This window comes from Oncorhynchus masou, chromosome 31, assembly GCF_036934945.1.
Source record: "Oncorhynchus masou masou isolate Uvic2021 chromosome 31, UVic_Omas_1.1, whole genome shotgun sequence".
Lineage (NCBI taxonomy): Eukaryota > Metazoa > Chordata > Actinopteri > Salmoniformes > Salmonidae > Oncorhynchus > Oncorhynchus masou.
The window spans coordinates 27,837,977-27,852,675 of record NC_088242.1 but is presented as its reverse complement, the minus strand read 5'-3'; the positions used below and the strand labels follow the sequence as shown (position 1 = coordinate 27,852,675).

The following is a 14,699-nucleotide window of genomic DNA, read 5'->3' as shown; positions in this document are numbered from 1 at the left end:
AATCTTACCCTACAATGTCTGTAGCACTGCTGGTTTTCTGTTCTACTGCCACCTGGTAATTAATTGCACCCACTTAGTGTCCCTTAAAGGAAAACCACATACATTTTTGGTCACGTGAAATCGTGTGAGAACATGTCTTTGGAATACTTCAAATGTTTTCTTATGTGTCGTTATGTTATCATATTAACCCTCCACCTCAATGGACATTGTTACCCTGCCCCCACCCCAATGGACATTGTTACCCTGCCCCCACCCCAATGGACATTGTTACCCTGCCAACACCCCAATGGACTTTGTTACCCTACCCCACCCCAATGGACATTGTTACCCTGCCCCCACCCCAATGGACATTGTTACCCTGCCCCCACCCCAATGGACATTTTTACCCTGCCCCCACCCCAATGGACATTTTTACCCTGCCCCCACCCCAATGGACATTTTTACCCTGCCCCCACCCCAATGGACATTTTTACCCTGCCCCCACCCCAATGGACATTTTTACTCTGCCCCCACCCCAAAAGACAGGTATCATGCGGAATTGCCACCACTAGTCAGCGACCTGTCCCCCGGTCCCAGGTTTAAATTGCTCTCTGATTAGAGGGGAAGAATGAAGAAAAGCAGTGGAACTGGCTGCAAGGTCCAGATTTGAATTTGAGGGCTAAAGCAGAAGGGCAGATTCTATTGATGTTAATGCCCTTGGGGTTCCACTGTTCCCCCTACATCTGTACGTGCCAACATGTGTCCTTGAAGGCTACTGGGTGTGCAAGCTACTAGCTGATTCAGGTTTTGTTAGAGTAGGGTTGGAACAAAACCCTTAAAACCCAGTAGGTCTCTAGGAGGAGAGTTAGCTGTCCCTGCCTTACACCTATAGGAGTGTGTACACCTGCTACATAATTACCACGGTAACGCTGTGACTCAACACCCACAGAGGCTTTGATTGACGAAGAAGAAAACTTCCCTGACGACGCCCTTAGCAACCATACAGACATGGTGGACAACGAACCAGTGGTCAATGAGGCAAAGAGACAGTTCATAAGGTACTTATAAGTCTCTGTAAGAGTTCATAAGGCAGTCCCTCCAGGATTCTTCTGTTTTTTTCTTTGTGATAGTTGCGGGCCAAAATGCCTGATTTTGCTCCAGCAATTCGGACATTTTGCATGCCAATTTGCAATGTTTTTATAAAATGTGTCAGTAGGGTCATTTAAAAAAAACAAATGCGGGTCAATGGGGGCACCTCCCCCGGACAAAAATCCCCCTCCCCGCTGCACTAAGCAAATGAATTGAAGTGCACCTTTTTTGCCTCATGTAAAATGTGGTGATGCAGAAATGAGAGACCACGTGTGGTTGTTATGAAAATCTAGGAATATTTGTCCAAGGAAATGTTTCTGGTTGGTCTCAGGGAATGTACAACAATTAGGAAGGGAGACTTTTAAAACGGGATTGAGTGAAGTAGCAGCAAATATGTTGAATGAGCAACTTGTGAGAGTCTCCATGCTCATTAGTTAACTTATATCTTTCTGTCTAATACAGCTATTGACATACTTTTTTAGCTCTTTATTAGAGGCACACTTTTTGTAAGTAGTTATAACTGTCCGCTGGAATTTAGCCTGAAAAGATTTGACAAATGTGATTGGTTGACGATATCACATTGGCGTCTCATCTTGCACTGCGCAGAATATCAGATCTCAACACAGATTGGAGAAGTGTTTAACATCATCAATACCACATCCTTATGGTATATATCTTGTCATAAGTGCAATGTGACTGCAAAAGAGACAGGTTGGGAAGTCTGACAGAAATATGGGCCAATTCAACTTTTTTTTTAAATTAGTGGCGTTTTAATTTGTTTGATAAAATGCAGGACATGATTGTTTGGTTGCGGGACAAAGGGCCAAAATGCAGGACTGTCCTGTACAATCCGGAACATGTGGTCACCCTAGCTGACAGGGGGAAAAGTTTGTTGAAGTGTTTGATTGAACCATTTTATCTGGTAAAAATGCAGTGTTTCAAATTGCAAGCCCTCGCTTAATATGCAGAGGATTGTTTATTTAGCTAAAAGTTCTACATTATGTTTGACCTCGTTTTAATAGATAAATGTCATATTTTATGGGGCTTTGGACTTGAGTTGCTGTCAAGCACTTTTTTCAAATGTATGATATACACAACGATTGATTGACCGATCAATCACTTCTCTCCCTGCAGGCAGATCAGCATCATCTCAGGGGACCTGGAGAACCCAAAGAGCAGGTCTGTCCGGAAGCGTCTGTGCAGCGAGAGGAAGCATGACGAATCTCTCTCAGAGAAGAAACTACCCAAGGTGGAGAAACTCATCCAAGCAGAGACCGCTGAGACAGGCAGGGTGAGTAGAGCTATGGGGGTACATAGTTTAGTAAACTTGATTGAAGATGTAGACTTCTACTCTCTCCTACCACCAGGTGAAGTTGTTTCGGGTGTATTCCGATGAGAGTACGGCCTCTGATGTCTAACCTCTTACCCCTGACCTTTAACCTCTGTCTCCTCCCTGTCCTCAGGTGAAGATTAAGGTGTTCTGGGAGTATTCCAAAGCTTTAAGCCACTGATCTCTGACCTCTAACTGCCCTTTCCTCCCTGTCCTCAGGTGAAGAGCAAGGTGTTCTGGGAGTATGCCAAGGCAGTAGGGCCTCTGCTGTCCCTCTTCATCTGTTTCCTGTACGGCTGCCAGAGTGCTGCCTCCATCGGAGCCAACGTCTGGCTGAGCCAGTGGACCAATGACGCAGCTCAGAACGTGACCCAGGAGAATGTCAGCATGAGGGTGGGGGTGTATGCTGCTTTGGGCATGGCACAAGGTGAGGAGACCTGCTGTCCAGTACATTTAGGATAACAATACCTATCCACCTTAAGATGACTGAAAGTACTCAATATTCAATAATACAATTTGTCTGTGGTGTTTGGGTCATTTGTGCCGAAGAGGTTTTGTTGTTGTAGATTTTGCTGTGTAAATGACAATTGTATGTTTAACTTTATTACTGTATGATGCGAACTATGAGTGGTTGGTCTTGTGTGAGGACCTTGGCCTCAACACCTCAGGTCCTTTTCCAGTAGCACTGTGAGCTTGATGTGAATGAAATTGAAAAGGGTCTCTGCATTGATGAGAGCGGACACGTACAGAACCCACTGCCTCCTCAACCCTCATCTCCCCGCTCCCTCCCTCTCTTCCTCCTCCCTCCATCTCAGGGCTCCTGGTCATGGTCTCCTCCTTCACCCTGGCCATGGGGAACATCGGAGCAGCCAGGAAGCTCCACTATGCCCTCCTGGACAACAAGTTTCACACCCCCCAGTCTTTCTTTGACACCACCCCCATAGGCAGGGTCATCAACCGCTTCTCTAAGGACATCTACGTCATCGACGAGGCACTGCCCTCCACCGTTCTCATGTTCCTCGGGACCTTCTTCTCCTCTCTCTCCACCATGATAGTCATAGTGGCCAGCACCCCCATCTTCGCCGTGGTCATAGCCCCGCTGGCTTTCATATACATCTTTGTCCAGGTATTGGTTCTGTTCTGAAGAGCTAATGGTTGGTTGCTCTACTCTCCAGGGCAGGAGTTTATGGTGTCAAGTAATCTTATCCCCCCCCCCCCCCTTTTCATTTCAATTTTTGCCAAAGTGGGTTGTTTACCTTCCTGAATGCAGCATGCAGCACCCTGATTGTTGGAGCAGTTTCTGTGACCTTTGGCATTTTGTTTCTCTGCAGCTTTTTGTGTTCCTGTTATCTGTTGAGCATTTGCTCTCCTCCCTGTCTCCTCTCCCCTAACTATGCATTCACATCCTCTCTCCCTCTCAGCGGCCCTATAGCACTTCCTGCCCTGCCTGCAGCCTGTTTACCCACACGCGGCGCAGACACACACAGCAGGGTTGGTTCACCCACAGCCGGTACTGTGTACACACAGTAGTGAAGGAGGCTTCAGTTCAGCTGATCTTGTTTGTTTGTTTACTCTGGTCCTCTTGAGGCGATCAAGCTGAGAGCTCAGAACACTACTGTGCTTTCTTTACCACCCAACGTCCTTCTCAGGGACACAGTGGAGAATGTATTGTAGCTGGAGAACATAGATTTAGACTAGAGTGGCGTAGGATGAAGTTGCCCCTAGACCTGATCTAAAGGTGAGGGTTTTAGGTTTGTGCTTACAGGAAAGATGAGAACTCTGGTGTGCTGCTGCCCTCTGGCGGTGAATGAATGGAAAGGCAAGTAGTAGTCTGATGCTACAGGTATCCATCTGCACATTAGAGAGTTTGAGGTTCTTTTATTTCTTGTCCGACTCTATAGGGTATTGGTATGCAGGGTTTCCATGCAATGCCTTTAGTTTTTGACCCGGGAAGTTAATATTTGGGTCATTACTCTATACTGCCAAAGGCTTCTATACCAGTGGGAGGGAGAGAGATCCAATTAACAGTAGTGTGGTTGTCACCTGTGCCCCTCCCCCCTCTCCCAGGTGTGCTGTTGCTGGCCAACTGTCTGCTGTCCAAGGCCTACAGCATGCTGCGGGCAGCCGAACTCATGCACCTCCACATGCTCCAGAGGTTGCTGAGGGCACCCCAGGGCTTCTTCGAGAGCACCCCCACGGGGCGCGTACTCAACCGCTTCAGCAAAGACGTGGACATTATAGACTCGCACATCCCAGACAATATTGATATATGGATGCGCACTTTCTGGTACACAGTGAATGTGCTGATCGTATGCTCTGCCCTCACCCCTCTGTTCCTACTAGTCGTAGTGCCGTTAATGGTGTTCTATTGGTGGGTCCAGGTAAATAGGACACAACTCATTAATAACTCTAATACAGCGTGTGTGTGTGTGTGTGGGGGCTGGTAGATTGCTGCTGTTGTGTACAGTTTGCTGTGGTAGATGTGACCATCATTCTCGTTGTCTTAGTGTTGCAGTGGGGTTTGCTTGGTGGGTAGCCACAGTAGCAGACTAGCGAGTGGAGGTTTAGTGTGTAGCCTAAGGCTCCAGTCTCTAGTTGTTTGGTTTGTGTGGAACGGCTGTTCTTCTAGTTCACACCACACCAAGGTATATGGATGTGGAACCTCAGCATATTGCATTATGACCAAGATTGTTGATATTCCATTGACTTGGCTTCACTATGATAATTCAATGCACTGAATTTTGAATTTGACTGAATCCGTGGGTAGATGGTGAGCAGCCGTTCGGTATCTGTATTGAATACTGTTGTGTGTGTGTGTGTGTGTGTGTGGGGGGGGGGGGTTAGGTATTATCGTGTCATCATGGTAACTGAATGTTCATTCCGCCGTTTATAACTCATCCTAATCAGTTAAACTTCAAATCATCCAACATCCATTTAGCATCCATTTGTTGTGAATAACTGTTTGGCTATCTACTACTAACGCACTAAGATGATTTGGCTTCTTAAGGTCCCTATGGCTTTGTAATGTGTGTCTGTTTTTTTTGCATCTGGAGATTTGACCCACAAAATTACGACACCTGATAGGAGCCACAAGGCTTCTTCAAATTGCTGGTCACTGATAGAATGTGTTGAGCATCAATTGACATGACTGCTCTTGATCTGATTTTCATCCGTTTGAAATGTCCACGCACCTGCAGCACACTGATTTCATTTCAAGAAATCGACAAGCAATCACCTCCTTTCAACCTTCCAATCAGTCTGATTGAGAAGGTCTAAAGAGTACGTGATCCCGAGCGAAAAATAGTTTAGTTTGTAGTATCTGCATTTGGATGTTTCGCTGAGGGCCATTGGGGCTTGTGCTTTCCAGAAGTTGGAAAACTGATATATTTCTGGAGCCCGACCGATATATCAGTTCACCAATATTATCGGCTGATATTGGCCTTTTATCACTATATCGTTATCAAGATGATAATTCAACCGTTAACCGATATTCAGTAAAAAGGATTTTTAAATCTCATGCTTTTCTGAACAAATGCGGCCATTCTCAGAACGAGGGGACATATTTGTATACATTTTTGTCACAATGTATGAAATCAACATTTGAAGCATAGTTATTGGACAATTGCACTTTTGAATGGCAATTTATGCAAATTCAGTGAGTAAGACATATCGGTATGTTTTGTCCCCTAATAAATCAGAATCTGACCCCCCAAAAAACATTGATCGGGCTGGGCACTATATAGTGAATGTAAGCAGGGTTCTGTGTGTTCACATGTGCCTGCTAACTGGAGCTGCAGCGCTGTTAACTGGGTCGCCATGATCTAACATCCGCATATATTCCTTCTCCTTTTTGATTTATCTGCATTGTCTTTTATTTACCTTCTCCGTGTGTCTCTCAATCATTGAAAAAAGGGCTATTTCTTACTCACTGGGACTTTAACTATTCTGTATGTATGAATTTGACCTTTTAATGTGTTAGTGTTTAAAAGGCAACCCGTACGTACACTGCAATATTATGATGGCATTTAAGCACTAATGGACATTGAAGTGTTGATTTTATCAAGTGTAATCAAATGTGTTTAGGTACTGGATGATTTATACATTGATTTGATAATCAAATGAAATATACCTTATTTCCTAGACTGGGCCGGGTGGAAAGAGTATCCGCAGAGTTCAAGAACTGGCATTCTCATAATTAATGTAAACGCTAGCTAAATATCTATCTATCACTATGAAATGAATCTATTACTCCATTTGTTTGTCAAAGGAACTCTGCAGATGTTTTGTGAACCCTGACCTTACTATACATAGTGTGTTACTGCAGTGTGCTCTTCCTAGTTGCTTACTGTCACAGCTTGTATCCCTGTGTTCAGTTACTATATAATGCGTTGTTCATCTCTCTCCCCCACGGCTGTAGAGGTTTTATGTGGCCACATCTCGGCAGTTAAAGCGTCTGGAGTCGGTCAGCAGGTCTCCTATATACTCCCATTTCTCTGAGACCGTCACTGGCTCTAGTGTCATCAGAGCCTACTGCAGACACGATGCCTTTGTACTAATGAGTGACATGAAGGTGGATGAGAACCAGAAGAGTTACTACCCTGGTATAGTGTCCAACAGGTAGGTGGTGTCTCTATCTTGCTGTACATTCACTATGGACTCTGGAGGACAGCTGCTGTGTTCCAATTGTCTTTTGGGCGGCAAGTTGCCTTGCCTTAAGAGTGTTGGGTCAGTAACCAAAAGGGTGCTGGTTTGAATCCCGAGCTGACTAGGTGGAAAATATGTTGATGTGCCCTTGAGCAATTCACTTAACCCTAATTGCTCCTGTAAGTCTCTCTGGATAAGAGTGTCTGCTAAATGGCTCCAATGTAAAATTCCTAATTTGCTTCCTTTCCTCGCTCCCTTTTTTGGCTACTGCTCTGAAAGGTCTTGGTAATAATCCCAAGGGGGCTAGGATTCTCTCTTCAAAATGACAGTACAGTATTTGTCTGTCCATTGCATTTTGAGAATTGGAACATAGCCACTGACTGGTGCTCATGTTGAAAGCATGCTCAACAGGCACACATACACGTTCCATCGCAAAGTACATAAAACATGAGTGTCCCACTTTACAATAAGTGCTCCTTATACTGTATCTAATCAATGGATTTGCATGGTAATGTATATTGAACAAAAATATGAACGCAACAGTTTCAACAATTTTACTGAGTTACAGTTCATAGAAGGAAATTGGAATAAATTCATTAGGTCCTAATCTATGGAATTTACATGACTGGGTAGAGGTGCCGCAATGGGTGGGCCTGGGAGTGCATAGGCCCACCCACTGGGGAGCCAGGCCCAGCCAATCAGAATGAGTTTTTCTCCACTAAAAGGCTTTATTACAGACAAAAATATTTTTTAGTTTCATCAGCTGTCCAAGTGGCTGGTCTCGGACAATCCCGCAGGTGAAGAAGTCGGATGTGGAGGTCCTGGCCTGGTGTGGTTACACATGGTCTGTGGTTGTGAGGCTGGTTGGACACATACTGCCAAATACTCAAAAAGACATTGGAGGCGGCTTGTAGTAGAGACATGAACATTCAATTCTCTGGAAACAGCTTTGTTGGACATTCCTGCACTCAGCATGCCAATTGCACGCATGTGTGGTGTTTTGTAACAAAACTGCACATTTTAGTGGTTTTTTATTGTCCCAAGCACAAGGTACACCTGGCAAAGGAGAAATGCTAATAGGGATGTAAACAATTTAAAAGAGATAAGATTTTTGTGCATATGGAAAATTCTATTTAATTTCTGCTCATAGATATGGGACCAACACTTTACATTAGTGGAGGCTGCTGAGTGGGGGACGGCTCATAATAATATCTGGAACGAAAGGATTGGCACCAATCACATGGAAACCATGTTTGATGTATTTGATACCATTCCGCTGATTCCTCTCCAGCCATTACCACGAGCCCGTCCTCCCCAATTAAGGTTCCACCAACCACCTGAGCTTTACATGTTGCGTTTCATTTTTTTTTCTTCAGTATATTTACATAGGCAGATTCAGTGTAACTACTGTGTAGAAACACACTGTGCGTCAGCGCTGCTCTAACTGTGTCTTGTGTGTAGGTGGTTAGGGGTGCGTATAGAGTTCATTGGGAACTGCATCGTACTGTTTGCTGCTCTGTTTGCTGTGATCGGGAAAGACAAGCTCAACCCTGGACTGGTGGGACTCTCTGTGTCCTACGCTCTACTGGTACAGTACAACATGTCTACTGTCTGTTTAACTCTATATGGTGCCCATTGCGTGCCACTATGATTCTGTAGTGCTCGCGTTAAGGACGTCACACTGCTTGCTTGGCGACTACCGCTTCTTCCTAATAATTGAGCTCATACCGAGGCTCGAACCCACCGAAAGATAGCTATTCAGCAACGCAAGTGGGGACACTTCAGACTGATGTCTTAATGGCGTGTGTGTGTTCCCCCCCCCCCCCATAAGCATCTCTCATGCTACTGTGTTTTCCTTGTAACAGGTGACCATGTCACTGAACTGGATGGTGAGGATGACGTCAGATCTGGAGAGCAACATCGTAGCCGTGGAGAGAGTCAAGGAGTACTCTGAGACCAAGACTGAGGTACAAAAAAATACATCCACACGGTGCATACTAGAATGGTACATTACATATGGAAATAAACCAGGTCTATCGCTCATAAAGTACAAAGCAAAGCGACAGTGGAAATGTTGTAGCCTGCTGTCTGTTATTTACTGACCATCTTGTTGTCTCTCATAAATTGGCACTTGAAGGGTGTTTTATTTGCTCTTAATAGAGAAACATTGTTCATGCTGTATTCCAGGAAAATAATCAATTTTAAAATAAATCTGGAATTTAAACATTCCTTTGACTGTTTGGCTGCCAAATCAAATTCACAATCACAACCATAAAAGACTAAAAGTAACTCCATCTATATCTTGGATATTCTGTGCCGTATAAGGCCTACCTTTGATGTTGGGCGGCTGGGCACTAGTATACTGTACATTTCAGATCACTTTGTTTATTACACCCAACAAATATGCCACCCTCTGTACTGATCATGTGATTGAGTTTATCGTCTTACACTGTGCTACAGTATGTGCATGTGTGTTTGTTTATGAAATGTGGCTGTCCTTCCTCAACCTCTGCAGATGTGGACAGAATTTCAAGTGTGCATCAAGCTTATTGTTGTGTATAATTGTGCATGTTGCTAGGCCCCATGGGAGGTGGAGGACAAGAAGCCTTCGCCTGATTGGCCGTCCCAGGGGAACGTAGAGTTCAGTGACTACAGTGTGAGGTACAGAGAGGGACTGGAGCTGGTCCTTAAGAACCTCACCCTCAGTGTCAAGGGAGGAGAGAAGGTGAGCACAACAGACATACAGGCCTTGATTCTGTATACTGATTGAGGTGAAAACAAGCACATTAAACATGACATACAGCACCAGTCAAAAGTTTGGACACACCTTCTCGTTCAAGGGTTTTTCTTTATTTTTACTATTTTCTACATTGTAGAATAATAGTGAAGACATCAAAACTATGAAATAACACATATGGGATCATTTAGTAACCAAAAACGTGTTAAACAAATCAAAATATTTTTTTGATTTGAGATTCGTAGCCCCCCACTGCCTTGATGTCAGCTTTGCACACTCTTGGCATTCTCTCAACCAGCTTCATGAGGAATGCTTTTCCAATAGTCTTGAAGGAGAGCCCACATGCTGAGCACTTGTTGGCTGTTTTTCCTTCACTCTGCGGTCCAAACCATCTCAATTGGGTTGAGGTCGAGTTATTGTGGAGGCCAGGTCATCTGATGCAGCACTCCATCACTCTCCTTCTTGGTAAAATAGCCCTTTCACACTTTGGAGGTGTGTTGAAAAACAAAAGATAGTGGGACTAAGCACAAACCAGATGGGATGGCGTATCGCTGCAGAATGTTGTGATAGCCATGCTGGTTAAGTGTGCCTTGAATTGTAAATAAATCACTGACCGTGTCACCAAAGCACACCCACACTATCAAAGCACACTCACACCATCACACCTACATGCTTCACGGTGGGAACCACTCATGCGGATATCATTCATTCACCTACTCTGCATCTCACAAAGACACGGCGGTTGAAACAACTAAAAATCTCAAATTTGGACTCGTCAGACCAAAGGACAGATTTCCACCGGTCTAATGTCCATTGCTCGTGTTTCTTGGCCCAAGCAAGTCTCTTCTTCTAATGGGTGTCCTGTAGTAGTGGTTTCTTTGCAGCAGTTTGACCATGAAGGGCCTGATTCATGCAGTCTTCTCTGAACAATTGATGTTGAGACGTGTCTGTTACTTGAACTCTGAAGCACTTTTTTGGGCTGTAATTTCTGAGGCTGGTAACTCTAACGAACTTACCCTCTTCAGCAGAGGTAACTCTGGGTCTTCCTTTCCTGTGACGGTCCTCCTGAGAGCCAGTTTCATCATAGTACTTTATGGTTTTTGCGACTGCACTTGAAACGTTCAAAGCTCTTGAAATTTTCCAGAATGACCGACCGTCATGTCTTAAAGTATTGAAGGACTGTCAGTTCTATTTGCTTATTTGAGTTGTTCTTGCCATAATATGGACTTGGTCTTTTACCAAATAGGGCTACCTTCTGTATACCACCCCTACCTTGTCACAACACAACTGATTGGCTCAAACGCATTAAGGAGGACAGAAATTCCACAAATGGACTTTTAACAAGGCAAACCTGTTAATTGTAATGCATTCCAGGTGACTACCTCATGAAGCTGGTTGAGAGAATGCCAAGATTGTGCAAAGCTGTCAAAGGCAAAGGGTGGTTACTTTGAAGAATCTCAAATGTAAAATATATTCTGATTTGTTTAACACTTTTTTTTTGGTTACTACATGATTCCATATTTACAATGTAGAAAATAGTAAAAAAATAAAGAAACATCCTGGAATGAGTCGGTGTGTGAATTTGACTGGTTCAGCAGTTACTGCAATAAGGCTTTCATTTCAGTCACAAATGAACAGAGAAACTTGACACCACGAAAACACCTGGCAGATGTTCATTTTGGGGTGAAAAACATTGCTTCATATGCCAATCAGAACAAGTTAAATGCTTGTTTAACACACTATTTTATAGAATGTACCCCCATGAAAACGCTGAACTCCTGCCATCACATTTCATACACAGATAAAGTTCTGTTTATCTGAGCTGGCACTGATGTGTGTGTGTCGAGCATGCAGATATCCAGAAAACAAATATCTAACCTTTATTTATCTGGAAGAAGTATTTGAATTGAGACTGGTGAACTATGATGAACAACACTCAGTATGGGAGCATCTCCAGCGTACAGTTTTCTTTTGCAGGGTTTCATTCAAATCAAATGCATTTATACAGCCCTTTTTACATCAGCAGATGTCACGCAGGAAATGTTCAAGTTGTATTGTCACATGCACATGTACAGTGAGTGGCTTAACTTGTCAGCTCTACCCTACATTGCAGTAATACATATCAAAAGTGTAAAAATATATATTTTTTTACAAAATACATATAATATGAAAACGCAGGAAAAAGAGAGGGGGCTATATACATGTAGGCAGGGATTAGGAGAAAGTGACTGGTATCAGGATAAACAATAGTAAACAGTATGGCTGCAGCATAAGTGGTGGGTGGGTGAATATGTGTGCAAGAGTGACAGTGTAGATATGATAGACGGATATACTGCACAAAATAGCTGTGCAGCGACGCTCCCCGTCCAACCTGACAGAGCTTGAGAGGATCTGCAGAGAAGAACGGGAGAAACTCCCCAAATACAGGTGTGCCAAGCTTGCAGCGTCATACCCAAGACTCCAGGCTGTAATCGCTGCCATAGTGCTCAACAAAATACTGAATATAGGGTCTGAATACTTATATAAATGTTATGTTTCCGTTTTTTTGTGTAGATTGATGAGGGGAAAAAAACAATTTAATCAGTTTTAGAATAAGGCTGTAACGTAACAAAATGTGGAAAAAGTCAAGAGGTCTGAATACTTTCTGAATGCACAGTATACATGTAAATGGGAGTAATAGTGACCAGTAGCAGGATAAATAGATACTGATGGGAAAAAGATGGACAACAGCATAGTGGTAGTAATACATCTCATCAATAATCATTATAGCAGAAGCGTGGGTGTGAGGGAGGGCAGTAGTTATTAGCATTTAACAGTTGCCTTGTGTATGCCTTACAGATAGGTATCGTGGGTCGTACTGGGGCTGGTAAGTCCTCTATGACACTGTGCCTGTTTCGGCTTCTGGAGGCGGCAGGGGGAGAGATCACCATCGACGGGGTCAAGATATCAGAGATAGGACTGCATGACCTGAGATCTAAACTCACCATTATACCACAGGTAAACACACACACACACACACACCCCACACACCCTACACCGTCCTCACCTCCACCTTCACCACCCTCTCTCCCTCCCTAGGAGCCAGTGCTGTTCTCTGGCAGTCTGAGGATGAACCTGGACCCCTTTGAGAGGTACAGTGACGGGGAGGTATGGAAGGCTCTGGAACTGTCCCACCTCAACAAGTTTGTCAGCAACCAGCCGGCTAAACTGGAGCTGGAGTGTTCAGAGGGAGGAGAGAACCTCAGGTAACCTAATCCTAACCACTCAACAACTGCATGCTTTGATACCCATTTGCATTCACACATGTTTGCACCTGTACAAGGCTTTTTATCTGTATATTCAGGTGGGAATTAAACACTGAGAACATGTGGAATACAAACATGTCTTTATTAGGATATTCTCTTAAGAACGTATTCCTTCGAAGAGATATTTTTTAGCTTTTTATATCTTTCATGTTTCACTCTTCTGAAAAATAATAATGCCTTTGTGTGTGTGTTCAGTGTGGGCCAGAGGCAGCTGGTATGTTTAGCCAGGGCTCTTCTGAGGAAGACGAGGATTCTGATTCTGGATGAAGCTACAGCTGCCATCGACCTAGAGACCGACGATCTCATCCAGTCAACCATCAGGACACAGTTTGAGGACTGCACCGTCTTCACCATCGCGCACAGACTCAACACCATCATGGACTATACTAGGTAATGTACAATACATAACACATGCACACGCATAAACCGACAGACAGAGAAATACATATTTTGATCTAAGATGCCATGTTATTGTGTTGCTTGGTCTTATTCTCTCCAGAAACCTAATAAAGTTATGAGACATTCTACTAACCCCTCTTCACCTCTTTGCAGAGTGCTGGTCTTAGACAAGGGACAGATTGCTGAATTTGACACTCCTACAAACCTCTTATTCCGGAGAGGAGTCTTCTATGGTATGGCTAAAGATGCAGGACTGGCACAATAGCACTGCCTCTCCTCTACACACACACAGTCCTGTACCTAGATAAAACCTATAGTGCCTTGTGTCAGACCACAGAGCGCCAGTGAATGTATCCTTTTATACTCTGCAGTCCGCTGCAAAACCAGGATAAAAACGTTAGTTTTTTTTATGTTACTTTTTCTAAAAAAGAAAAGACAGAAAAACTGTGTCACTGTAATTTCCACGAGTGAGTTTCAGGATGAATCCAGCTATTTTTGTACTGTATCATTTTTATTATTTAAGCTATACTTTTTATTATTACGAGTTGTCTGATTGGGAAGTTTGCTCTGTTCAATGTGTGATTCCTTTGTGAACCAAATCTGTAAAAACTTGAATTCTGTACTACCAAAATATGAGAGATGGTAATGCCTTTATTAAAAAAAAGAATGACATTAAGACTGCCTTCTAGATGTTTTTGTGAAGCATTTTATTTTTTATATACATTAATGATCATAGTACATGTTAACTACTCTGGTATAGCCTACGCTACAACCGCAACATAGTTAGCAATGTAGGAGGTAAACAATATTAAGTATGTAGAACATTTAGCTGAATGATAGGAGTTAACAGGATTTATGGTGTGGATTACGGTTTGATAAATACATACATAGAACGTATGGCCTAGATCTATTCAACTATATTCTTACGTGGGCCAGAGATTACTATTATTTTGGAAGAACTGTATAAAGAAGCAACACACCAATAAATCACTTTTCTACAAATTAAATGTTGCTGAATGTTTTTACGGAAATCATAATTTTATCATAATTGAAAATGAAAATGGTGCAAAGCTTGCATTATTTATTATTTCAACAACTATTAAAAGTTTCTTACGATATTAGGTCATTATAAAATCATCTGAAAACTAAGGATCTCAATAAATAACAAAGATATGTCAAATCAGGTAATGCCAAAGTCCAGTCTTAAGGAAGTATA

General features: G+C 43.2%; 1 protein-coding gene across 7 annotated transcripts in view; it reads left to right on the top strand.

Moving 5' to 3' along the window:
* abcc3 (ATP-binding cassette, sub-family C (CFTR/MRP), member 3) overlaps positions 1–14,159 on the top strand; it is a 58,302-nt gene extending 44,143 nt beyond the window's left edge. Inside the window, exons 20-33 of one of the 7 annotated variants that reach the window (XM_064950582.1) lie at positions 929–1,037; positions 2,203–2,359; positions 2,618–2,825; positions 3,214–3,524; positions 3,820–3,889; positions 4,466–4,779; positions 6,816–7,015; positions 8,504–8,630; positions 8,908–9,009; positions 9,621–9,767; positions 12,618–12,776; positions 12,858–13,024; positions 13,280–13,474; positions 13,637–14,159. In XM_064950582.1, the coding sequence (XP_064806654.1) occupies positions 929–1,037; positions 2,203–2,359; positions 2,618–2,825; positions 3,214–3,524; positions 3,820–3,889; positions 4,466–4,779; positions 6,816–7,015; positions 8,504–8,630; positions 8,908–9,009; positions 9,621–9,767; positions 12,618–12,776; positions 12,858–13,024; positions 13,280–13,474; positions 13,637–13,748 (2,378 nt within the window). In that variant the 3' untranslated portion in view covers positions 13,749–14,159. Of the gene's footprint in view, positions 1–928; positions 1,038–2,202; positions 2,360–2,617; positions 2,826–3,213; positions 3,525–3,819; positions 3,890–4,465; positions 4,780–6,815; positions 7,016–8,503; positions 8,631–8,907; positions 9,010–9,620; positions 9,768–12,617; positions 12,777–12,857; positions 13,025–13,279; positions 13,475–13,636 lie in introns of those variants that run through there. The other 6 variants (XM_064950583.1, XM_064950584.1, XM_064950587.1 and 3 more) reach the window with 6 other exon arrangements.
* Positions 14,160–14,699: the final 540 nt, after the last annotated feature.